Here is a 27,977-nt window from a genome sequence, read left to right on the forward strand (position 1 = left end):
AAAATCGATGCGCACAATGAAATGTATAATGATTTGCACGTTCCACACGTCTAGAAATAGTGTGACCTACATGAAAATATAGTTCTCGAGGGTTTTGACGTCTCACGATTTGCCTTCAGCCGGCCCGAGTTAGGTCGACTCAATACATTTCCACACAATATAAGCTTCTATTAAATTCAGTAAATCCTCCCTACTCGCTCACATTTGGTCTATTATAGCGCTGTCGAAAAAGTTTGCCGACAACTTCCACACCTCTATATTTGTTGTACGATGTTCGATCTACTATTGCGTATAAGTTTTAAAACACCAGAGTTTTTAGCTAAGCGGCCCCAACACTTTAAAATGTCTGTTTTAAGGCAAAGTAAAACCTGAAATTCCAGCCATTGTGAGCGGTTTGTGGCAGAAAAAAACTCGAAATGTTGCCAAATACAACGCAGAAAATGCCTTTCTGCTTCGCCATTTTATAATCATTTTGAAGGACAACCGCTGACTAACAACTGCGTGGGAAACAGGCTCCAAAACAAAAGAAATTGCGCGAAATGCAAATATATTCAAATTTTTTTGGACGTCTTCTAAAGTTTGGAAAGTTGTAATATCTTTGTTATAGTTTTGAGAAATTCCATCCTTCAGTTTTTCACTGAATAATCATCTATCCCTGGATCAGAGTTCTACAAAATGTCTGATATACCTCCAGATCATTGCATTTTAAAATGGAAATTATGTATTGAGGAACCCTCATTAGCATATGCAGGAAAAACTAATGCAAGGCCAGTTCTTTTTGCAGTGGGGATTCCATACCCACTTTTAAAATTATGGCAGGAATACATGGTAAACCAGAAGGAAAAGAAGAATTTAGCAACAGCTGAGAATGAAAATTCTTGCCCAAATCATTGTTGTCTAGATTATGTCGACCTATTCGAACTTTCAATACCTGGGGATGTCTTTGGAATTACAAAAGACAGAACTATCAGAAATGAAGTCAACACTTCTTTGGAAAAGTTTGCAGGAATGGTAAAGACTGCATACAACAAGGCCAAGGGGGGCGCAAGAGAAAGGAACTTGATTCCAAAGTTAGAAGATTCCAAATCTTTGAAGAGATGGTCATTTCTGTGAAGGATTTGCAAAGAGAAAATGAGAATATTTGTGATGATCTAGAAAAGTGGAAGAAAAGTTACAAGAATCTTCAAGAAGAAAAAGAGAAGCTTTATGTGGAGATGGTTTCTGCTTTGAAAGAGAAAGATAAAGAAATTAAGAATCTGCATGATGTAAACAAGGAACTACTAGTTTATATTGACCGCCTTGAAGAGAAACACAATTTTGTAAATAAGGGCAAGGATATAGCCCATGTTGCCAAAAAATCAAGAACTCTAAAAACCTTTCTGTCAAGAGCAAAAATAGCACTCTGGTTTATGAAATCATTTGGTCTTGAGTTAACAGAGCTAAAAGCTGTGGAACAGCAGACGGGTATAGTCCATCATCTTAGTGTTGATGACACTATTCCAACTGATGACAGCAAGGGCTTTGACAGCTTATCAAGCCAAGACCAAAAAACAATAGAACAAGTGTTGTTCTTGCTTGACAAATTTTGCATTGGAGATTCATTTTATCATGAACTCACAATGATCATTGATGGGCTTCCTAAGTCATATCTTGTTAAACAGAGAAGAGGGCAACTTAATGACATCAGTAATGTTGTCCCAACCCCAGGTAATGCTGATGGTGCCCAAATATCATTTACTGATATGTTAAAAGCTCGTGTTGAAGAATTTGTTAAATTACATGATGAAGTAGATTGGAGTAAAGAGAAAATTCAAATAAAACTCTCTGGTGATGGGGCACGAATGACAAGAAATTCAAGTTTTATTTTGCTTTCATTCTCTCTACTACAAAACCAAGATGATGTGATGTCTGCCAGTGGAAACCACACATTCGCTATTGTTAAGGGGTCTGAAAGCTATGAAACACTGAAAGACTCATTTGGAATGATTTTTCAGGAGATCAACAACCTAATCCAGGTTAGTGAAATCACAATCAATAACTCAAGATTAAATCTTGAGTTCTTCCTTGGGGGAGACTACAAATTCCTACTCCTCATGCTTGGCATGAAATCAGCGACATCAAATTTTGCATGTGTTTGGTGCATAATTCACAAGGATTCCCGGTGGGTAATGGACAAAGACTTGGAGTATTATAACTCTGCCCCCCTCAAACGCACACTGCAACAAGTTATTGACATGGCAAAAAAGAATGGTTCAAAGGACAAGTATTCTTGTGTCAATGAGCCACTTGTTAAAATTGACTTGGATCATGTTGTACTGGATGAGTTACATTTATTACTAAGAGTAATGGATGTCTTATTAAACAATATTATTCAGGAAGTTATTTCCTGGGATATGAAAGAAAATTTCAACAAAAAAAATGTGAAAGAAATTACACACATCTCACAAATCTTCAGGCAACAATTAGATCATGCGGGGTAAGCTTTGATATATGGGAAAAGAAAACTGAGGATGGGAAGGCATCTGGGCAATACGACTTCACAAGTCTACTAGGCGCAGATAAAAAAAAGCTATTAGCTGAACTTCCAGATAAATTGGCCGATTGTCTGATGCCTGATACATGTGGGGTTGTTATTAAAATATGGAAAGATTTTGATGAACTCTACAAAATAGTAACTGCTAAACAGATAACCGATGAGATCTCTAACAATTATTTTGAAAAAGCAAAAGAATGGATCAAACTTTTCACATCATTAAAAACTGGATATATTCACAAAGGATATAGCAGAGCAGCAGTTACTCCTTACATGCATGCCCTAGTATATCATGTGCCCTGGTTTATGAAAATGTATCAATCTGTGAAATTCTTCACCGGCCAGGGGGTTGAGAAAACAATGATGTGGCAAGGAGTGTCGTTTTGCGCAAATCAAACAATAAAAACCCAGCATCAGACATCCTCCAATTAGAATCCAGGCAGTGGGAATTACACGGCAGTCAGCGAACAAAGAGAGCTTATAACAAAAAGATAGTAATTACTGGGAGGCAGGGATTAGGGATAAAAGAAGGAGAGTTGGATGGACATAATTACTTGAAATTACCCATTCTCTGCCAAGACAAGCCTTGTTTTGTTGCATAATTTAATGCTTTTGTCTAATAGCAAGGTCAATTGAGCAAGAATATCTAATTCCCCATGTCTATTTCTAATGAAATAAATATGTAAATAACTTAATTAACCAAAATGAGATCTCTTTTGAGAATTTCTAAGAGTTGTGGCTGTTTTGGCAAAAAAGGGTTAAGTTGTTGTTAGGTAATCACTTTCATTGATTGTGTTCATGCATGTACAAATAGGTGTTAATAATATAATTATAATGCTATCTTACACATAGAGATACTTAATTTCTCAGGGCGATATCTTGGGCTAGGAATAACTTGCCCATCCCTAAGAAGATATGTCTTTGGGCTCCATGACAGAAATGGTCTAAACTTAATGGGAAAGTCAACTGCTAAGCCATCCCCCATGCTATCCATTACTCTGTCCCAATTATTTGGAAAATTACAAGCCTGAAAATCAGACTTGTGTAGCAGCACAGCACCTCTTTCATTGCTTTTTTCTCCCTTTCCACCGAAAAAGTATCTGAAAACATCATGGCGAAAGGGGATGACAGTGGGTAGTACACTTCTGGACTTAAGTTGCTCCAATATACCACAAGCTAAGGCATCTCTTGCATCCTGAATGATTTCATCAGGCATGTACAATGCTGGGTTTTCAAAAGCTCTGAAAGGTAATACAAAATATGAGTTATTCTGATGAAATCTCTGAAACATTATATTTCGAGAAGTTTAGATGAATAGGAAAAATAGTACAGTACCTTAATGCGGCAGTATTCAAATTTTCCTCTGGCTCCCAGCTATTTTGTAAGCTGGAGAAATTTCGCCATTTCACATAATACTTTGGCTGTAATAAAATTATTCGAGTGTTAAAAACAAAACATTATCGACCAGTGAGAGCTGGGGGAGAATAATTGTATAATACAGAATACAGAGAAGGTATAACTTTTGAATTATAAAATCAATGACATTTTAAGCTATTTTAAAAATACACAGATATACTATCACGCTCACCTTCCCTTGTTGAATTCTGCGCGAAATCACTCTCTCAACTTCGAATAATTCCCTTGAAGCCCTCGTTGCCTTTCTTTTAGATGATCTCGATGTTGAATTGCATTCATAAAAGTCGGCCGTGCTCAAATTATTCAACTCTTTGTAGAAAGACATTGTCAAATCTACATATATATTTGTTTGTCGTAGATTTGAGTATATCGCGCCATATGTCCCGCGCGCGCGTGGGACATTTTCTGCGCCCACAAATAAAACCGCTGACTGTCCGTGATTTCTGGCCATGAAATACAACATCCCAAAACCTATATTGCATTGGATCTTAGACTTCCTCACTGATCGCAGTCAGAGAGTTAAACTTAGCGATGACTGTTTTTCCGAGTGGGTGTGCCAGCGGGTGTCCCCCAGGGGACAAAATTAGGCCCTTGGCTTTTTTCATGATGGACGACCTTGATGTTGCTGATAACAAGAACCTTTGGAAATACGTAGACGATTCAACTATGTCTGAAGTCATAAATAAAGATCAACCTAGTATAATGCAAGCGTATGTCAACGAATTCTCTTCAAAATCCAGAAGTGATGGTATGCAGTTAAAAGAGTCCAAATGCAAGGAACTTCGAATAAGTTTCTCAACTGTAAAGAGAGAGTTTGATCCTATTATTATCAACGACAAAAACATCGAAGTAGTCCAGTGTGAAAAACTACTCGGTTTAACCATCTCCGACAACCTCAAATGGAATAAACATATTGAGACTGTATGCAAGAAGATTTCAACTCGTCTATACTTCTTGCGACAATTGAAACGGGCAAAGTTACCATCCAAGGATCTTCTCTTGTTCTACGTTACTTGTATTCGGCCGGTTGCTGAATACGCGTGCGAAGTATTCCACGATTCCCTTACAAAATACCTGTCAGACGATCTCGAAAGATTACAACGCCGAGCTTGCAGAATAATCCTCCCCGAACATTCGTACGAGGATGCACTTAATCAACTAGGTCTCTTGTCACACTGTTCGATCGAAGACAAAATTTGACCGATAAACTTTTTCGGCAAATTGTTAATGATCCGCAAGACAAATTACACCATTTATTACCAGCATTAAATTTATCTGAGGCATCTCTGAGAGAAAGAAGAATATTTCAAGTTGCAAACTGTAGAACATTTAGATTTAAAAACGATTTTATCAATTTCAACTCTAGTAAATACGTATAATATATCTGAGACACTAAATAATGTAAATAGATAGTTTTACCAATTGAACCTCCACTTTTATGGATTTTAATAACATAGATCATACTTTTTGTAACACTTAAGGTTTTTCAGCCGGAGCCTATTGCCGAGGCTGCAAGTTTTAAGTCAATAAACCATCTATCTATCTATCTATCTATCAACTGTATGGACCATTGGCTATGTTATACCTAGACACATCAAGATATTGTTTGACAAATATGGAATGGGTTTAGGGGTCAACAGTATGCAAGGTCGTGAGGCCAAACATGTTAGGCTTGCCCAATTTGCAAAGCACTCCACCAAATCGACCAGGTGGTCAATGGTGTTACGGCATGATTATATTGCCAATGTCTGGATCCGCAAGCATGATCCAGGTCAAAGTTTGTACACAAAATATGAAGAGCGTTATATACCAAAGCATGTAGCTTTAGAAACCTTTTGCTATTGTGGTTTCCCAATTGAAAAAGAACAAAATGAGTGTAGTATTTGCTCATCAGCTATTTTCAAAGCAATTGCAAAAACTGCTGTATGTGGTGATTTGGAGAATGTTAAAAAATTTGTTAACCTAAAGAAATAGTTCTATACATGTTTTTCATGTAAGTTATATGTAGTTGAAGAGTTATTAAGTACATGCATTTGTTATGTTTTTCCAAAAAGGTGTATGTTTTACTGAAATAAAGTTTTTACATAAAAGTAAACAGTGTGTGTTCTTTGAGATTTGTACTCGGTATTATATTAGTGCATATCCAATTAGTCGAAATGTATAATGTGCAAAATAGACATGCATGACCAACTTTGTCAGAATGTTTCTGGGAGTGGTGGATCAGCATTACTCTAACAATTCTGATTTCCATGCAAAAAAAGTCACCAAAGATGGCAAAGAATGCAAATTATAATAGGCTAACTGCATGTAAGTAAGGCATAGAGTTCAATTAAACTCTTAAAGATTATCAAGTATTATTCAAGTATTTTCTTCAGTTTGTTTATGCATATGTAAGCAGTCACTTGTGGGGCATATCTGGATAAGCAATATTATATAAACTTTAGGATTCATGTAACTGGTAACCATTTTGTCACACAAAAAAGAGCAGACGACTAAACTCAGAAAGCTACTCATCAGCTGCTCACTTTATATAGACAGAATAGCATCTCATTTATATCATAAATTTAGGTTTTCCATTACAATGCTTTTATTGACCAGTGTTGTCCTTGATGCAACAGGTTCATACAGTATACAGGTTGAACTAATCTTCATTTACATGAACAAAACACGATATAGATTTTTAATGTAAAATTAAAAGGTCTCATGAGCAATGTTGTGGAACGCCAAATGTATTCCAGTATCCGTAATGAAGTGAAATCTTGACATTTTCTTGTGATTTGGAATATTGTATAATCAGAGGATGGTCTGTGCATATGACAGCTTCACAATGTGATCCATCTTTAAACGATTTATAGAAAATACTTGCCATTTTCATTTCTGAATTAGTATTGCTTCCTACGTGCATTATCCATTCTCTTGCTGAACTTGCAGTTGTTATCTCGAGAGTTTCTACACAACTTGTCTTCTTGGCAACCGTTCCGTAATGTCCTTTTAAAACAGTGAGCTTTAACAAGTCGAATACTTCTTCCGGCATGTTTCTACTAAATCGTATACCCCAAGGATTAGCTAAAGAAGACCTGGGCTTCATCCTTCTGGCAACAATCTTGCTCCATCGAAGTAGCTCTCTTGAAACAATTGGATAAATTTGCGTAACATGAAACATACACGCATCTTCACCCTCAAACAAATATTTTTTCGCAACTTCTTTTGACCTTGTAAGCACTTCTGAACCAATTTTCCCGGCCTTTTCCCTGTCTTTTGCTGTTTTAATATAGTTGTCAACCAGATCGTGCAAGCTGACAATAAGAGACGCCATGTTTTACGCAATCCTAATGGTGGACTCAGCTGACATGCAATGGCGGACTCGTATCAAATTATCTGGCCATTTTCGGCACCGCTTCAGCCCGCCGTGAATAGAAAACAAAAATCAAAACAAATTGGAATAAATTACGTTGCCAAAGAGACGCCTGGTTGTGGGTTAAGAATAGCCCGCAATGAGGGAAGCCTGATCAGCTACGAAAATATATTACAAACAATTTTTGACATGAGAATTAGAGAGAGTGCCCTCTGCCTCATTTCTGGTACTAACGTTAGCCGTAAATGACAAGAAATGCGACTCAACCACAGTCTTGGCACTCTTCATCCCTCCGGCATGAAGGAAAGACTGCCTTTCATTTAAGCTGATTCACCCGGAGTCAGACCTTGTCCACACGTATCCGGATATTTTTAAAAACGGAGGATTTTGTAATAAAATTTGCGTCCACAAGAGGCGTATTCAAATCGTTTTTCCTCGTTCATACGTAAACGCTAACGCGAAGGAAATTTGATAGCGCCAGACGGAGAACATGCGCATTTCCAAGTAATAGGAGCGCTTCGAAACGATCGCAGGGCTCGAATGCCAATAATAGGGCGATAGCATGAAGCCGTGAACGTCAATGACTACATGAAAATGGCGAGTAAATGGCGTGATGCGCCCAAATATGGACATGCCACGCCATTTACTCGCCATTTCGACGTCGTCTTTGACATTCAGGTCCTCATGCTAAATCTCCCTAATTTATGCGCGCAGCGCGTCTAGATAATAAAAATGTTAATTTGGCGGAATTTAAAAACAATTCCGCGTATTTGCTTTGGGTTTGCTTTATGCTCGCTCTTGACCAAAATCTTCGTGGTCTAGCTTGTGAGAGGGGAAGCATCTTCATCATATTCATTCGCTTTTTTAATAAAGATTTAGCATAGTAACATGAAGCTGAAAGCTTGCTATTAGACTTGAAATAATAAAATATGCCAAAGTAAAACAGCCAAGCAATTTTAGTTTACCATCTCTAAGATATACAAAACACGCGCCGTTAATGGCCCGTTATAGACTGGATACGAAAATCTCCGTTTTTGCCCGTCCACACGTAAACACGAAACCGTCATTTTCGAAAAACTCCACTTGGGAGAGCGTTTTTGAAAACCTCTGTTTTCGGTTGCCGAAAACGCCAGTTATGCGAAAAGCAAGGCCAAAACGGATAAAAAACCTCCGTTTTTAAAAATATCCGATAACTGTGGACGGGGCCTAACATGATTTCCATTTCTTTGTTTACATCAAAACTGTGGGTAAAATATCTTCGTTGCGGAAGTGAAAAATTTAATTTTTCTCAACGCTTAAATACATTCAAACGCTTAAATACATCCAAAGAAGCAATACAGCCAACGAATAAATTTTATATCTAAAACATTGCGTGTGAAGTGTATTTTCGTGAATATTGCTTCCAGCAAATGTTTTAAAATGAAGCATAGATAAAGATTGAGGTCCTGAAGTCCTTCCACTTTTGATTAGAACTGATTAAAATGATTTTAATCAACGATTTACCCTCACATATTCCCGGCATTACCATCCTATATATCACATATTCCCGGCATTACCATTCGGAGGACCTATAGTTGACTCATTTTTCCTTCAACCGTTCCTGGCTTAAATTTGAAGTGGGTATATATAATTCTACTCGAAATTAAGACCCTTTAAACCTCTAGAATTTTCCTATAGATCTAGTATGATTACCTCTACAAAGGATACAATTTAATGTTTTGCGCGAAGCTTTAGGATTCGAGTGATAGTAAAAATTTTGTAAATTGGTGCCCGCCGGGCAGGGCCGTAGCTAGACCGCTTAATTGGGGGGGGGGGGTATATTCAAATATGTGACCCTCCACGGGAAAACATACATTAACGCTTTTCCGTTTAAATGGGCAAAAAAACGGATTCAAAACGGTTAGCAAACGGATGCCGTGAAACGTTTTCACGCTTCGTTAAAGCGTTAAAACGGTTCGATGAAAAAATTTAACGCTTTCAAGAAAACGTTTTTACGCTTTGGAGAAAGCGTTTGCACGGATACGAATAACCGTTTAAACGGAAGGAAAAATCAACTGTTTTTTTGGATGGGCCGATTCATCCGTGTAAACAGATAGAGAAATTTATATACCCGTTTTCACGGATGAAACCCGACGATTCTTGAAAATCCTCTGGTCCCATGCCATAATTAATACTGGCCGTTTTAAATCAAACATCGGTAAACTATGTCAACTGTCTGTTGTGCATGTTTTATTTACCGGGGAACATGATTAACAGTAAAACGCAAGCAGCGGATGTAAATTAAACTACGATGTTTATGCTCGATAATCAGCTATGAGGGAGCCAGAGTTTCGATCGTTATGCGCACACCGCTCTTTATTGCTATGTAATCGCAGTACAGCATGGATAAATATAAGAAAATTGGGTAAAGTTGTAAAATGAATACCAAAATATCTGCACTTGGCTACATGCCACTGTAGACATAGGTAATATGATACCGTCCAGCAGCTTTAGGGCTAATCACGCTGCATTATTGACAGGCATAAATATTCGATCGATGTCATGTATCTAGTTGCCGAAGTTAAATAGGAATGCGAACAGACCAGCAACACTCTTCGGTGTTTGCAACTCGTGCGAAACAATTTGCTTTGTTGTTTATGTTATACTATAAAACCTGGCCACGTTGAATAAATCTGTATGTTCTAATTTAGCGCATTCAAATATGCGCTAACACAATGCGGTGTAAGCAGCCTTGGGAATGTTACAGACATATGTAGTATATCTGCTGGCGTCGTATGAAATGCTTCATATATGCATTCATGCTGGAATTTCATCGTGATACTCGGACATTTGTTTTCACGGTAGATCTGTTGAGCAGTATACAAGGAGATTTTCGAAATATTGACTATATATATTTATTCTTAGTAATGTAGCCAGCACTATTCTACCGGATATGGCTTCCTATATCTATGAAATCCGTTGTTTGGATACTTTTTCCTACAAAGCAAAGTTGCTTCGAGTTTCTAAGATGAGAGTTACTTTAGAAGGGTGTTGATATTGCATTTCCTTGCATATTCCTTAACACAGTGGATGTTTTAACTTAACAAAGAAAAGTATGTTTTGCGAACTTTTTGTCATGCATATAAACTTCTCAGCTTTAAAAGTCGACTTCATGACATTTTTTAGCTAAGTAAGATTATATCTCCTGTATTAAAAATGCTTATATTCACATTCGCACTCATAACTCATTGCGTGTGACTTACAAATGCTCTTAATACTGATCAACGAGACAGTTCCCTTAAACAATGGCAACATTTGAAGTAAAACACTGAAGATCAAGCTTTTTCGAATCGAGGGAATACCGCGGCCATAGAAACGTTTTCAGGAGATTGAGATATCCCACTTAATTGGTTTAACTTTTAAGTTTGAGTGGGCTTTGAGAATGTCGAGTGAGGTGCCAAAAATCATAATCTGTTTACCTGTTAATAACACTTTAATTAGTTTGTGAACCACAATTGTTCTTATTTGAACCACAAATTTCTTATTTATATATAATGTAGAATTAAAAATATGTCCTTTACGCCTATGCTTTTCACACCGAACTTCATTGTTTATTGTTCATTAATTTTTCTTGATAGGAGGATGAGCGGCATTTATTATTTATACTGCTTTTGACTGTCTTCCAAATTTTTTCTTCCTCTTCCTTTGGCAGGACAAAACGGTTGAAGAGCAATACTACAAAAAATATAGTTCGTCTTAGATATGCATATTACATCGCTTGTATGGCTATATATAACTAGTAAACGAAACATCCGATGTTAACATACCCCTTAGTGAATTCAACTTCATGGGATCCAAAGCACGTTTCCCGTGAGAGCCGTCTGTGTTGCTGCCTTTAAGTTCCTCATTGTTGAAGAAGAAGGGTATCAGCTTTAAAGCACATTTATGCGGCTCCTTGTCTTTTTGCATCGCCACCCTTATTTTCTTGGTGTCTTTGCTTTGAGTAACGAACTTTTGGATGAGTTCCTCAGACAACACCCTACGATTATCTTGATCATCCGACTCTAAGCATGTGCCATGTGAATCAGTTGTGAGTGGCTGTTCGATTAGCCGTTTTAAACTATCGATGTCAATTGTTCATAAGACGCTTTCATTTAGTTCATCGTTTGATGGCTGGTCATCGCATTTTCCTATTTCGGTTTCATCATCAAAACTGCTATTAAGCTGAAAAAGAAAACAGAATTTCGTCAGGAAAATTTAATAACTATAATAGTGTGTGTATACATAGATATAGTGTTTGTGGGCTACTATGAAATCATGTGGATAACCGACCCCTTTAAAAGCAGCGGTGAAGCTGAAGGGTTATTAAGTAATATATAGCTTGTAGTGCAAACATACAAGAATATTATTGAGGGGTTATTGTTTGTAAATAAGTTTTTAATTAATAATAGTAATCATGCTACTTTTAAGTAAGTGTAGAAAGGAAATGTAATTCAGAGAGTGGACAAATGCTAGTTTACTCACTTTGATCGATGAAATCATACCTGGGTTGACTGTGTTCTCACGGCCTGTTCAACAGATTCCAAACGTTGTTCGATTCCTTGCAGTTTAAACGAACCCTTTAAAAGCAGCAATAGGTTATTGTTTGTAAATAAGTTTTTAATAAAAATAATACTTTTACTTTTTAAGACAATGTAGAGCATTAGCTTAGAATGGAAATTTAATTCAGTGAGTGCACAAATGCATACCTGGGTTAAATGAGTTCTCACGGCCTGTTCAACAGATTCCAAACGTTGCTCAATTCTTTGGAAGGATTTTACCATTTCGCTGTTCATCTCCATGATCATCTAAATTAAATATTAGCAATTCGTTCAAATTTACGTTCATATGTCGTGGCACGCAGAATTTTCCCCTTTTTCCTTGAAATTAATATCACATTAATTTCAAATGCCATTTTAATTTAAAATTAAATGCGATTCTGCATGATATCTATCTAACTCAAGCCGGGACATGTACAGTATGCTAACCATGTATATAAAGCTATTCACATACCTTTGTCAAATCCAAAGCACATTCATATTTTACTTCCAACTGTCCCATCCTCGTTTTCAAATTCTCGTACTCTCCTGTTTTAATTCGAAGCTGTGCCTCAACCTCGCTTCCATGGTTAACTGGCGTCATTTGATCAGGCAGGTATGATTTGGTTTCGGCGGGCACTTTATCTTGTCGCTTCTCTGTTTTTTGCCTTTTTAGTTCTTGAGCGCTTTCCCTACTCTCTTTCCATTCGCGTTCTCTCTTGTTTTGTTGAAGAACAAATTGATCATGCGGATCAACTGCTTTTTCGACCTCATCATCTGAGATATGAATATTAAATATAGAATAATGATAAATTACACGTAATTATGGTAATTTAAAAAAACGAAATATCTTTATACCTTCGGTAATCTCATCTTCCACGACCTCTGCTATTTCAGCGTTATACCATCGTCCTCCGTATTTGACTCTCACTCGATCACCTTCTCTTACATGAACTGTCGTCCAGTCATCATTTGTAGACAGGTTCATTGGTTTTACATCTTTTCTTTCCACATTGTAGTCAGTGTCCCGCCACTTGCAATTTGTTTTCCAGATAATTCGTATTTGACTTTGTTTCGACATTGGCATTACTAATGACTTCACCCACAGTTACTCCGGTCTATCGCATTCACCTAAATGAGCCTTTGGCGAATTTTCAAAGCAATTTTTAGTTATTTTTTATTGCGGTAATTGACCGCGCGTCCGGAATTAAATCTTAAGATGCCGACAGTTATAAAAGTTATCAAAATTATAAGTGGATGACATGAGAATATCGTCATGTAAACGGATGGTTTATTTATATGGCTTTCAGTTACCAAGCTGTAGCGCTAACCAAACTAAACCAAGTTTCTAAAAACGCCATATATTAAATTGAGTATGATAGCAAATGTATAGGAAATAAAGTTATGGATACATAAGTCATGAATGTAGACCAAGATTCAGGTATTGATGATTTGGAAAGAAAAGTTACTGTCTTCTTGGAACATGGATGTAGATGTTCTGGGGGTCAAAATAAAAATCCTTGCTCCAAGTTATTTTCTAAAGAAACAGTGTTGTATAACTTTAACAATTGTATGGAGTTTAGCAAAGAAGAACTTGACCTTGTTATCTTGGCTAACATTCAAGCAGTTAAACATGATCAGCTCAATGAAAAGGCAGGCCAGAAACGAGGTAGAAGCTTGCGATGTAATTTCATGTTTAAATCTGTAAACATTTGCAAAGAAATGTTCTTGCAACTGTATGGTATAAGCGATGCTCGTTTTCGAGCACTTACTGAACATTACGATACCCATGCTATATTTCCTAGAGTTCACGGAAATGTAAAACGTCTGCCCATAAATACATTCTCCCAAACTGTTATTGACAACTTCACGGCCTTTATAAGTAACTATGTGGAAGAAAAAGGAATATTGTTACCTGGTCGTATTCCAGGTTACAAGAACGATGACATCAAACTGTTGCCATCATCCGAGAGTAAAGCAAGTGTTTGGAGATGCTACAATAAGAACTATGAATCAGCAGAAAAGCCCACAGTGAGCTATTCAAAATTTGTGGATCTCTGGAAGAATGTTTTCCCTGACGTGATTGTAGCAAAGCCCATGACAGACTTATGTTCCACATGTCAGCAGAATACGACCATTCTTCAGCGCTCTGTAAACTTACCCGATAAAGAGAAATCTGACCGCGTGAAGCTACACGCTGAGCATTTAGACAGAGCCAAAGCTGAAAGGGAGCACTACAGGAAGGCTTGTGAACAAGCAGAAAACTTTTTTTCTTCAATTCAAAAAGGATTTGATTTTACACAAAAGCGTAGTCCGTGCTCAATGAAAGGAATGATGCATTATTCCTTTGATTATGCTCAACAAGTTCACATCCCAAGCAACCCAATGCAACCAGGGCCAATTTATTTTAAGACACCACGGAAATGTGGAATATTTGGTGTAGCTGCCGAAGCAATGCCACGACAAGCCAACTTTCTAATAGATGAATGTGTTTCAGTGGGGAAAGGAGCAAATCCGACGATTAGTTATGTGCATTACTTTTTAGATAAATATGGGGTAGGGAAGACGGATGGACATTTCCATGCTGACAACTGTGGTGGGCAAAACAAAAACAACTTCTTTATATGGTATTTTGCTTGGAGGGTGATAAATAGTTTCCACGAATCTATTATGTATTCATTTCTTCTTACTGGTCACACTAAATTTGCACCTGATCGCTACTTTGGATTATTAAAAAAGGCGTATAGGGCTACATATGTGTCGTCTTTGTACGAGTTGGGATCAGTGGTTGAAACGTCGAGTGCAGTAGGGGCAAATAAAGCTCAATTGGTCGAAAAACATAATGGTCAAGTTATCGTTAAAACTTATGATTGGTCAGCTTTCCTTGGACGGTATTTCCGAAAAATGCCTAACACACTAAATATCGCCATTTTCGCTTTTCAAAGGAAAATTTAGTACGGTTTATTGCAAGGAGTTTGTTACTTCTGATAAAATTGAATTCAACATGTTGAAGAAAGAGAAAATCCTGCCACCCCCTATACTTCCCACAGAGGTTATTCCTGAAGGCCTAGATCTGCAGAGAAAGCAGTACTTGTTTAATGAAACCGAGGACATTGTTGCTCCGCAGCCAGAATTTTGCGGTTGACAATACCTTATTCCGCGTACTATATACATTGTATGTCTCGTATATCATTTACGCAAACAAAATGTTGCGCATATATAATCTTTTGCATCTTGGAATGTCATGTTTGTATAGCTTGAGATCGCAATATATACATGTAGCCTTTAGATGCGTTTTCGGTCTTGGCAAAACGCCTACAAACGACAACGCACTAGTGTAGACGGCGCCTGGCCCTGTCTTACCAACAGGCAATATGCCAATATGATTGTATGACTGTATGATTGCCTGATTGATAATACAGACTACATGCAGAATATACTGCACGGAAAGCTTTGCTTTTGCCCCAATTAAAGCAGCAATTATTTTAATTAATTTGGTAATGAAAAATATTGATAATTTTAACATGAATAAATATATATGATATTATTGAAGCGTTACTGTGATGTTAGTTAATGCGTATATTGTTTCGTTGAGCGCGATGACAGATGATATGCAGATATGGACTGTATGGAGTAAAAAAATCTTGCATGTGGGGAAAATCATTGAACATTCGGGTTGCCATACAGAGGATAGAGACACGAAACTTTCTGAAATGATTTCATGGGACGATCATTGGAACGGTAGGATTCTGTTGGATAAACCGCATGGATATTATTATCGCATGCTGGATTTGACATTATACATTAAAAATTGTTATCATTCTTATGCGCCAATTCAAGGCCATACGTGTATATATAGCTACTAAAATAACAAGATGGCAATAGTAACTGCCCGGCAAATGTGTCACAATTATAATATCACATTTGATGTCAGTATACTAAATATTAAACTGTTTCAAGTTTTACACACGGAAATAATTGTTTTATTGAAAGACGATAATCTACTCGGAGGAATGATTTGTATAGCTATATCAATATTGTTATATATGGAGAAGTAGCTATATTTTGCCGAAAATATATATATATTTATTTAACAATAGACCTTTCCCCTTTTAGCAGCACGCGCGCAATGCATGACGGTAGTTGATTATCAAAATTCATTTTAGTTGTCATGGCGCAGTGTTCGGAAGTGATTTTGTTTCAAAGGGAATCTTGCCGATTTTCAGCTTTTTTATTTCAACGAAAAGTATAACGCTTGTATCTTGAGACAATTATAGCTCCAAGCGATATGTACAGGGAAAAATAGAAGGGATCAGGGGTGGTTTTAACGAAAAAAACGGCTTTCCGAACACCAAGTGTGAACAGTTTATTCGGCGAAAATGGCCTTCGAACACGGTTCCATGTCACTTTTAAGCGGTGAGTCTTTGTATTATGTAGCGATCGGATAATTATTTTGATATGTACACAATCTCATTTATGTTATATTTACGCATGACCATTTTTGAATCCGTTCACACATTTTCTTCGCTATTTATTGTTGACTGAATCATGGCATGTGCCTTCGATTTTCGGCTATTATTTCGTTCATATATAACCTTGCTTCGGGTCGTTTGGCTTTGTCTGTTTTGGCGCGAAAAATACAAACATTTGTGACCGGTGTAGCAGTTTTAGTCAACAGCTGTGATATTTTCGCTTGTTACCTGGAATTTTACTTGTTTTTGTCTTGCAAACCTTTGAAAGTCGTGGTTCTTATCTACTCGTACTTGCCAGCAGTAAAGTAGGTTCTTATAAACCATTCTAAAATTCGAAATTAGTTGTATTTCTAGTTAAAAAAATCGTGTCTAAAATCGCTAAATATTATAATGTTTAATATTAACTTAAATAGTTTTTAAATTTAGTTGAATTTTTAATATTAGGTAGAATTTTTTTAAATTGAATTAATAAATAGGTATAATATTTCATACAGATAATTTATATTAATATATTTAAGTAGTAAAACTATAAATAAAGCTATAATAATAATAGACATAATAATATATCTGGCAAAAATGGGAGATGAACCTAGCACCTCAAAAATGCAGACAATTCTCAGGTAGAAATTCAACTGTGGACCAGGGATCTCAGTTTACTACCTTCATTTACTTACAATAAACTTCAAATACACCTGGGCCTGGACTCAACTGGCACTGAAAGACGAGAAGTTAGGCTATCGTTTGTTTAAGGAGGATATGTTAGCAATGTTCAAGTAAGCCCAATGTTCCAAATAGTGCAGGCAGAAAGTCATTCATATTAAAGCAACAGTGCATGCATCAATGAAAAAGTTGAGTTATGTGGTTTATGTACACTTGGATCAAATAAATGGTGACGTTATGCGTGGACATTGCTCATGTAAGGCAGGCAAGGGAGGTCAATGTAACATATTGCGGCAATGTTGTATCAAATTATTGACTATGTACAATTAGAGGTGTCAGAAGTGCCCGATGTTGTAACCTGTACCCAGGTTTTACAAAAATGGAATGTACATCTGGACAGATGTCCAATCCCAGTGATACCATCCTTTTTGAAGACATTGCATTTAAAAAAGCCTCCTATGAAAAAGATTCAAGTGCAAAGCGAAAACATAGCAATGAAAGGGATGTCAGTTTCAACCCGACACCTCCCAATGGTGATGTATCTCAAAATGACATTAAGAAATTGGTCACTAATTTGCAATGCAAAAAAAAAAAAATTATTTAAGTAACATTTTACAGTCAAACAATTTTCAACCTGTCCTTTTTGAAGAAATCCACAGCAAACTTCCCTCAAAAAAATGTCACAGTGAACAAATTCCCTGCAACCTAAATGATTGTCATGTGCGAGATCAAACACTGGAGAATTTAAAACATAAGAAAATTAACTTTGCGAACATTCCTGCAGAAAAAGTAGTTCAAGCTTCTAGTTTAGAAGTAAGTCATGATCAATTCCTAGAAATCGAGCGAAACACACGTGGACAAGCCTTGTGTGATAGGTGGTACATTGAGCGGAACCATCGCATCACAGCATCAAATTTTGGTTTAGTAATCAAAAGAAGAAAATCAATTTACCCCAAGTCGATAATTAAACACTTAAGCCGGTACTAAGTCAGCATCATGTCCTATGCCTTGCAAGTGGGGGAAACAAAAAGAAATAGAGGCATTAAAGCAATATGTTTCATACAAACAAAACAGTGTTGATGTCTGTTCACAGTGTGGGTTTGTTGTCGACAAAGCATCGCCTTGGTTAGGGGCCAGCCCAGATTTCCTCATCCATGATTCAGGTGAATCTACCTCTGCACTAGGACTTGGAGAGATAAAATGCCCATACTCTAAGCGAGATTGCACAATAAATGAGGCTTGTGATGACAAGAACTTTTTTCTTACTAAAATTGGTGATAAAATATTGTTAAAAAATAACCACAGTTATTACTATCAAGTGCAAGGATGCCTGGCCATACTTGGGCTTAACTGGTCAGATTTTGTTGTTTTCACAAACAGTGATTTGCATGTTGAAAGAATTTATTTTGACAAGGAACTTTGGGAGAAAACCATGTTATCACAGTTATCAGAGTTCTACTTTGAGTATATAATGGAAAAATGAATGTGTTAAACTTATAACATGCAATTTTTTATATTTTGTGTGCTTTAAAGCATTCTACAACTGAATTTGAAAACAAAATAATCAGCAAACATTTGTACAAACATCAGCACACCATATGTTAAGCAAGCTTAAGTGCTGTTTCAAATTCTTGAAAATACTTCATGTACTACAAAACGCCTAACAAGCCAATAACAATGTTACCGTTTCTACTTCTTCTCAACAATTAATGGGGGTAGGAACAGTGTCAAATAAGTGCAAATTGCCCAAATCTTATCCAGGTCTTTTGCTAGTGTTATTGGAACCACTTGGTGTAAAATTCGATAGTTTTTTATTCGGGAAATAGCCCTTTCAACATGGACCCTAACTGATGCTATCTTCCTTGTGGTCAACTCCTCCTCTAGGGACAATTGTTCCTTTCCATCAAGGAAAGGTGGAATGTTAAGAAGGACTCCTTGTGGGAGATCACTTTCAATATCAAAGCCTCGGTCTGCCATGATTTGATCCCCAGGTTCTAGTAGTTCTAATATTCCACAATCTTTAGTTATTTTTTTATCACTGATTCGACCAGCATATAAGGAGGACACAAAACTAGGATATCCGCTTGGGGAAATTCCAATCAACCCTTTTGCTGTGTTATGATTTTTATATGAAGAAAATGTAGCTGACTGACCCCTGCAGGAAGCTGGGCGCTCAATAAATAATTCTGTGCAATCTAAGACTACTCTGGTTGCAGGATAATTTTTTCTGAAGCATTCCGGCATATTTTTGTCCACAAAATCACGGCTTGGCCAAATTGGTAGGGCAAGTAATCTTTGGTGCAAAAAGGCTACCCATGTAATCCAAATTCTGGAAACATGTGAGGTTGATAGAGCAAATCTGTGTGCCACATCCTCCAACAACAACCCACAGCGCATTCGGCTCAGCACCATAAATAGTTCTTGTTGGGGAGATAATATCCTAGGCTTGCCATGCTTTGTTTGACTTGCAGAATTTAAAGTGGTATTAGAACCATAGTATATCAAATTTTGACATGTGGGTGAAAGATATTCAAAAAAGGCACTAAAAGTTGCATAGTCAGGAAATCCAGTGTAAAACTTAAAATCATGGTCGCTACCAATAAATCTTTCTAGCCGAAAGGCACATTTATCAGCAGCTTCAACCTTTTTCTGCAGTTCCTCACACTTTGTTTTTAGAGTGTTAATTTCTTCTTTCATTTCCAACTCGCATGAATCCATAGGTGAAATAGTGGTGTCATTTGCTTTACTCACATCTATATCTTTGTTGTTAGTGGATGATGTAATTTCGATTTCTGGGCATTCTTTTATATGAAAAGTTTGTGAAATATCTTGTCTAAAAAGCTGCCTTCGAGCTTTGACATTCTGACGAATAGTTAACTCAGTAGGTATGTTATTTAAATATGTTTTTTTCCCTCCAGGAAAATGAGTTGAACATACTCTTGTGTTTTGACCAATGCTCACTAGCCCTTTTGTTTTCAGTAGTTTGACCCATTTTTTTTGTAAAGCTTGATCTTTGGGAAGCTTGTGGAATGAAAGTTCTGGATTCTTTATATTATTATTTGTGCAATGAGGAACACAGCAGTTGATTCCCCCACGCTTTACTTTACATGTGGTTTCTACCTGAGAATTGTCTGCATTTTTTGAGGTGCTAGGTTCATCTCCCATTTTTGCCAGATATATATATTTATGTCTATTATTTTAAGCTTTATTTATAGTTTTACTACTTAAAATATTAATATAAAATTATCTGTATGAAATATTATACTCTATTTATTAATTCAATTTAAAAAAATTCTACCTAATATTAAAAATTCAACTAAATTTAAAAACTATTTAAGTTAATATTAACTATTTATAATATTTAGCGATTTTAGACACGATTTTTTAACTAGAAATACAACTAATTTCGAATTTTAGAATGGTTTATAAGAACCTACTTTACTGCTGGCAAGTACGAGTAGATAAGAACCACGACTTTCAAAGGTTTGCAAGACAAAAACAAGTAAAATTCCAGGTAACAAGCGAAAATATCACAGCTGTTGACTAAAACTGCTACACCGGTCACAAATGTTTGTTTTTTCGCGCCAAAACAGACAAAGCCAAACGACCCGAAGCAAGGTTATATATGAACGAAATAATAGCCGAAAATCGAAGGCACATGCCATGATTCAGTCAACAATAAATAGCGAAGAAAATGTGTGAACGGATTCAAAAATGGTCATGCGTAAATATAACATAAATGAGATTGTGTACATATCAAAATAATTATCCGATCGCTACATAATACAAAGACTCACCGCTTAAAAGTGACATGGAACCGTGTTCGAAGGCCATTTTCGCCGAATAAACTGTTCACACTTGGTGTTCGGAAAGCCGTTTTTTTCGTTAAAACCACCCCTGATCCCTTCTATTTTTCCCTGTACATATCGCTTGGAGCTATAATTGTCTCAAGATACAAGCGTTATACTTTTCGTTGAAATAAAAAAGCTGAAAATCGGCAAGATTCCCTTTGAAACAAAATCACTTCCGAACACTGCGCCATGACAACTAAAATGAATTTTGATAATCAACTACCGTCATGCATTGCGCGCGTGCTGCTAAAAGGGGAAAGGTCTATTCAATTCCTAATCTTGATCTCGGTCTCGGAATCTACCATATATAGTTACACGCGACATCTATTGTATTTATACTTGGTTCCACATGCAGTTGTCAAATAGCTATTCAATTTCATAATTTGCGCGCGATAATTGCGATCAAGATTTTCGTAACACGAGATACTGTATATAAAAATATTGATTAAAATAAACCACGAGCAAATATCTAATTAGTCTTTCTTAAATCACCATTTCTTATTATTTGGGTGGACCTTTGAAATCTGACGTTGGTTTTATATTTTTTATGCATATCGAGGAATTCACATGGACTATTGGATGGGATGCAGCAGAGAATCTTTATATAAAGAACGTAAGTAGACGGCATTATGGCATTTACTTACAATGCAACATTGTAATTGCGATATGAGGCGCCAGTTGTTTTGATGGGGTGATTCTATGCTCATAATATTTGCATGTGCAGGAATGTTTGACTTGAATTATATTGCGTAGCGTTTAATTACATGCGCGCATCGCGGGTATCAACAAACCGTGTGAAAACAGATTGTTAAAACAATGAATTTGAACTTGGTTGTCTTATAGATTCAAATTTTAAATTTGTACTGTTTTTACGTAAAAAGTGTAGTAATATAACGTAATACTGAACGTGAAATGGAACATAATTATATAGCACTTGCATCTAATTAAGGCTTATATGAAATTTGTGTAGACTATATATATGACAAGAGAAAGTTTGATGTTTGGTCAAGATCACTTTGGTTCAGTCGAACATCGTTAAATGGAACATATTTGTGTAGACTATATATATCACAAGAGAAAGTTTGATGTTTGGTCAAGATCACTTTGGTTCAGTCGAACATCGTTAAATGGAACATATTTGTGTAGACTATATATATCACAAGAGAAAGTTTGATGTTTGGTCAAGATCACTTTGGTTCAGTCGAACATCGTTAAATGGAACATATTTGTGTAGACTATATATATCACAAGAGAAAGTTTGATGTTTGGTCAAGATCACTTTGGTTCAGTCGAACATCGTTAAATGGAACATCGTTTGCCAGAGGCTGAAAGAGGTTTGAGTAGTTTAATTGGGTGGTCACATAACTGAGATAACATAAATAGGTGCATCTACACTCAAATAACTTAAAATTTTTCTCAACTAAAAATTGCATGCAAATTCGCAAGTAAATTGTGTGTAGATGCAACCTTATTAATCACTAATTAAGTTGAGACAGGCAGGACAAGCAAATTAGATTTTTCCAGACACGACAGTCAATAGATGCATGCATGTTACATTTTATGCCGAAACATTTGATAATGTGTCTGGAGAAGTCTTGCTTGGGTTATTGTAGGCAGGAGGCATAAATTGTGTCACAATTAGATGTCTCGAAGATGATGTGGATTGATTTTTTTGTTATGATGGTGAGTATAAACTCCCCCGTGCGTGCGTTTCGGATTGTCGTTTCTATATGGGCGACTGCACAGCTATATGCTTTGCAAAAAGATTGTGCGCATTTTTGAGACTTTCGAACCGCTGTTTCTATATGAGCAGTATGCTATTGCTATATGCTTTAGTTAAAAAATTTGTTCACCTTGGCGCCGGGATGGAGTATTAAGTTGCTTTTCTGGGCGAAAATCTTGACCTTCGGATTACGGAACGCCGGGCCTTCCTATATTATTGAACTAACAAAAACTTCTTTTTGATGCAGGGTATATAGTAGCGCAGATAGCGTATGCAGATAACATTCTATTTTACTGTTAATCTTTGAGCAGATGCTCTAAAGTAGCTATGGAAGGAAATAAAGTATTTCCTGATGAAATTTTTAGAGATATTTTGTGACCACCAATAATTTTTAGTTAAATAAGATTAGTATGGTGGCCTACGTGTGCCACATTGATTTATTTCGTCAATAATATTTTTCTTTCATTTTTGTCCTTTTCTTTTAATTTACTTTCAGTTTTTCTTTTTAATTCGTTTTCTTTAAATTTGATTTCAGATTGTTTTTGTTTAAAAAATTTTTAAAAATTAAAAAAAAATTGATTTGGAAAAAACGCCGTGGCCCAGGCGTGCCATCGGCCCAGACGTGCCATACGTAACCTTTATATTCATGTATTACATGAAGTGTAGGCAATAGGCTAGCGTACAAAGAAATGCAAAGCTTTACATCCAGTGTTTACCACTGATCCATCACTTCAAACCAACGTGCACGTGGGTTTTTTTATTTGGAAATATTAAAATTTATATGCAAATATTAAAATTTGCATTTGAATATGTCGAAACGAAAACAGTGGAATGATATAGAGAAAAAGAGCTCAAATTTTCCGACAGAGGTCAAATATTTTCAATGACATCTAAATTTTTGCGTAAATTTTAAATACGGATTAGAATAATCTCATTAATCTGGTTATACAGCATAACACTATATAATTATTATATGACTGCATGTGTATAGTCGTGCATGTGCTCTCAAAATGAAAGCATATACATAACTACAGTCCAAAAGGGCGATATGGCAGAAAAATGGCGAGTTTATATATATCATGTCGATTTTTTACAACCCATTTTCAAACTTCGACACGCATGCACTGGCGAAAATTGGTTAAATGCACCTTGTTGAAAATATTGTGCGTATGTGTACTGTGTAGTATAGCGTGTATATGCTATAATGTATATATGTTATATATATAGCTACTGTATACATGCATGCATGCAGTACAATGTATGTAATAGGTAAACAGGATGAAAGTTGATGTAAAACAACAGGAAGCTTGCACGCTATGCTATAACGCAATAATTAGTTATTTTTGCCAAAATGGATCGCGAAATGCATGGTTATGAATGTGAAAGTTGTTTGGTCGTGCCAAATCGGTGTTTATAATTATAGGAGATAAAAGAATGTGCGTCAAAACAGTTTGCGAACCAGAACTATAAAGAATTGTGTATATATGGAACTTTATTATACATATATTGTCATCTATATAAGTATTTGTAGAACTTTATTATACATATTAGAATCTTTATATTTGCATAAAAACAAATATGAGATATTTCCCGTTATAGTTTTATTATATTTACATCCCAGATAGTTGCTTAGTAGCTATATGTATAGAATCTAATTGCTGTCATAAATCTTAAATTAGATATCTTCACACAGGCATTAGAAATAGCTGCATTTATAATTGCGATAAAACCCAGGATTTTTGGGACCCAGGTGATTACATGTCAAAATCACATTTTTTGTGGCAATGAAAGCTGGCAAATCACCAGTGGCGGCATCACAGTGTCTTTTGTGATAATATACTTTATTGAAAGATCCTAGACAGACACATATTTTGGGTCAATCATAGCTACTTCTTTGTACGCAATAGTCAGTGATAGGGATTTCAATTGGATATTCGACAGATTTTGCTTGCCTTCGATATAGAATAATATACTCTGATATGTAGTTTTATACGATATTAAACTTTTCAAGGGTCCCGACTGTCGGATAGATATATTTAATTGCACGCTAGCGGAAACGTTTGAGTGGTTAGGTGAAACCTGATTACGAAAACATTTTCACGGTTTTATTTAAACGTTTTCACGGCCCTACCAAAACGTTTTTACGGCTCTATCAAAACGTTTTCACGGCTTAACCAAAACGTTTTTTACGGCGCTATCAAAACGTTTTTACAGCTTTACCAAAATGTTTTCACGGATCGGTCAAAACGTTTTCACGGATCAGTCAAAACGTTTTCACGTTTTGAGCAAACCGTTTAAACGCCAAGCCAAAAAGTTTAAACGGGCGTTTAAATTTTTTTCACGGCAACCTTTTTTGATTTTCACGGATAGAAAACGGATAGCAAACGGTATTTCAGCCCGTTTTTTCAAACCGTTAATGTATGTTTTCCCGTGGAGGGTCACATATTCATGTTTATATACCGCAGAACAAAAGCGTACAAAAGAAATCAGTCGGGCATATAGGACGAATATATGAATATACACTCCCCCCACCCCCAATTAAGCTTCTAGCTACGGCCCAGCCGCCGGGTAAACAGTGACACAATAGATGGACATGCAGGTTGGAGAAATCCAACGTCTAAAAAATATACACATTAAATATACGACCGCAGATTTGCTGCAACGTACTAAATCACTCGGACTTCAGATTTCTGATTAATTCTTTCGCTGTGCCACAACCCATATTTCCTCCTACACGAGTTTTTTTCTGGCATCTCTGGCACCTCTCTGGACACTTAGTCTCTAACACTTATATTTATTGTATAAGCTCGCATATGAAATCGCTTATTCGATCGGCTCAAACCAATACACTCAACAATAATCTTAAGGGAGAATACATGAATATCTATAAACCGTTGCTTGATAAAAAAGATATGATAATATGGAACTATGACCAGATATGTTTTTCATACCTTGCATTCTTTTATTTTCATCTCTGTTTTGAAATGCATGCCAAATTCTGCAGTAGACTTCACTAGCCCCCTTCGAAATATACTTCACTTGACGAAGAAAAGGCAAACTAAAGATTCGTGAAACAATCCACCTAAAACTTTTTCCATTGATCAAGAATCGTTTCTTTCTCACTAACGATGGTTTTATGCTGACGATTGCAATGTCGGATCCCGCATTTGTATTTCTTCGTTTTCGTCTCCCTCTGCAAGAAAATGCCTTTAATTAAATTTTGCATCATTGTGACGAGTTGCAAAAACTAATATAAGCGATAGTGTGAACACCCGGGTCAGTGTGGTTTCGATTTAAGTGTGAAATCGTTTATTCAAATAAATTGTATTTGTGTTCATTTAAATTACATTCTGTGAACGAAAATAACTTAATGGGGCCTACCTTTCATTCATAGAAAGACTTTTCTCACTGAAATCAAGCGCGTAACTGCCAGAGTTTGGAACTTTCTTAAACGTTTTCAAGCTTCCATGGTGAAGACGGAAGTCAAAAGAATCAAAATGGGATATTTCAATATCAATGTGGGTTGCGTTGATGGCATTTTGATCCCAGGTCAAAACTGTTTTTGTTGAGTTTACCCATTGCTTCATTTCAAGCCCCTCGATATCTGGAGGATTTCGTCCGATCGGAACTTAAAAAAAATACAATAAGTAATGTTGCATGTGGATTAATTAAACTAATTGTATTACTAATAATATACACATTTTCATGAACCAAAATGCAGTAGAAATATTAATTCGTTCTTGACTGTGAAAACAATAAAAACCAAATACAATGAATTTCTAAACAAGTTAATATTTAAAATAACTCGAAATTTACATAGCGGGATAAAATCGTCGGGCTGGCTACGCCACTGTAGTTGGTTAGTGTTTTGTAGACCGCTTTTTACTATACCATAGTTTCAGAAACACTGATTGTCATTGATGATATATTTAACAGTTTCCGAATCTATAATACAGCATTTGCATGTCATTTAAAGAAATGAGAAGAACATTAAAATGGTCGGTATTTCAATACCGCTGAAAGAACTACAATAGCGCTGATTGAAAATCAATTGTAGTAGTGCGAAAGTTCAACAACAACGCCTTATTATATATTCCGTAAAGTGAATATCTATAGAACAAAACGAAGAACAATTGCGTTAATTTATTGATCATTAACATGAATACAACAAGAATAGCAATAAATCAAACGACATTTAGCGTAAAGAAATACTCATTTACACAAAGTTCCTCATCTGCGTTCTAATATGTATACATAAATTACAAAGAAAAGATAGCTATAAAGGCACAGATGAGAAGACGTTGTTCACTTCAAAACGTTGAATTTCAAAAACAAATTTTGATAGCAGCTGCTGAACGGAATGTGCACTGCCTAACCATTGCGAAATGTACACAGCATGGGGCAGACTTATGCATGCAGACCTACTTGAAAGAGAACACATCTAGGGATAAAACATACTACACATATATTGCTGTCGTGTGAACAGACAAATATGATAGAATGGGAATTCTAATATCTACTTTGTACACCTTTACATTAATGAATATTTCTCTTTGCTAAATGTCGTTTGATTTATTGCTATTGTTGTTGCGAAAATGTTAATGATCAATAAGTTAACGCAATTGTTCTTCGTTTCGTTCTATTGATTTTCACTTTACGGAATATATAATATTATGGCGTTGTTGTTGAACTTCCGCACTAATAGAATTGATGTTAAATCGGCGCTATTTTAGTTCTTTCAGCGTTAATGAAATACCAATCATTTTAATGTTCTTCTCTTTTCTTTAAATGACATGCAAATGCTGTACAAGTTTACACAGTCATATATAACAAAAAATAAATATTTCATAAAGTACAAACATTGCGTGGATAAACTACAGTCTAAAACAAATAATTACACGGTGATATCTTCGATAAAGCGACCTAACAAAACGATAATCTGCTATATACTACACACAATCACAACACTTTCATATAAATTAGCCTAAAAAATATGGCGCTAAAAACTTCAAAATACCATCGCTTGGAAGTCAATAATCGGAAACGTTCGGATCCTTAGCGAAACATTGCCGTTCTCTAGAAATACTAGGGAGGTTAAGATCGACTTCCGCTACGAGTACCGATACCAATAATCAGTTACGCGCATGGGCACACAATTGTCCAACAATTGTCCATTGTAAAAATTGTCCAAAATGTGAGAACACTGGAAGTTGCGAGTACCGTTTTGGGGCTGAAAATGGAGTGGATAAGTAAGCGAAGTGCCGAATTATGTTTGCTCTATTATTGTCATTTTCTGCAGTAGTTTTATATTAATATTATTTAGTTTTTAGTCAATATTATTTAGTATAATGTTTCTGCTTTGTTTGGTGAGACTTAAGGATTGTGATTAGAGCTTTTGATGTGAATATAGC

At 36.1% G+C, this 27,977-nt stretch overlaps 2 protein-coding genes across 3 annotated transcripts in view; both read right to left on the reverse strand.

Annotated features, from left to right (window-relative positions):
- Positions 1–27,977, reverse strand: part of LOC114541369 (sushi domain-containing protein 2-like) — a 73,581-nt gene that overhangs the window by 27,450 nt on the left and 18,154 nt on the right. The window contains exons 6-7 of the mRNA XM_028561309.1: positions 25,948–26,194; positions 25,518–25,759 (exon numbers count right to left, since the gene is read on the reverse strand). Of these exons, the coding sequence (XP_028417110.1) occupies positions 25,518–25,759; positions 25,948–26,194 (489 nt within the window). The remainder of the gene's footprint in view (positions 1–25,517; positions 25,760–25,947; positions 26,195–27,977) is intronic.
- LOC114541368 lies at positions 2,901–4,369 on the reverse strand. 2 transcript variants are annotated; one of them, XR_003689248.1, is made up of 4 exons: positions 4,122–4,369; positions 3,869–3,954; positions 3,098–3,774; positions 2,901–3,010 (listed from the first exon to the last, which is right to left on the reverse strand). XR_003689248.1 is itself a non-coding variant. In XM_028561308.1 (3 exons), exons 1-3 carry the CDS (start codon positions 4,272–4,274, stop codon positions 3,363–3,365), a joined length of 651 nt encoding a protein of 216 aa, XP_028417109.1. In that variant the 5' UTR covers positions 4,275–4,369; the 3' UTR covers positions 2,901–3,362. The 2 variants fall into 2 exon arrangements, 1 of the variants encoding a protein (XP_028417109.1); XM_028561308.1 differs by having other exon boundaries at positions 2,901–3,774.

Source organism: Dendronephthya gigantea, unplaced genomic scaffold (assembly GCF_004324835.1).
Source record: "Dendronephthya gigantea isolate DGI-Jeju-01 unplaced genomic scaffold, DenGig_1.0 000283F, whole genome shotgun sequence".
NCBI classification, from domain to species: domain Eukaryota; kingdom Metazoa; phylum Cnidaria; class Anthozoa; order Malacalcyonacea; family Nephtheidae; genus Dendronephthya; species Dendronephthya gigantea.

Excerpts from the sequence above, each read along its gene's own strand:
- LOC114541368 (XM_028561308.1), bottom strand. The coding sequence starts at position 4,274 with ATGTCTTTCTACAAAGAGTTGAATAATTTGAGCACGGCCGACTTTTAT. Across the intron at positions 3,955-4,121 it reads GCAGAATTCAACAAGGGAAG|CCAAAGTATTATGTGAAATG; the intron begins GTGAGCGTGATA and ends ATTTTATTACAG. Across the intron at positions 3,775-3,868 it reads TTGAATACTGCCGCATTAAG|AGCTTTTGAAAACCCAGCAT; the intron begins GTACTGTACTAT and ends ATTACCTTTCAG.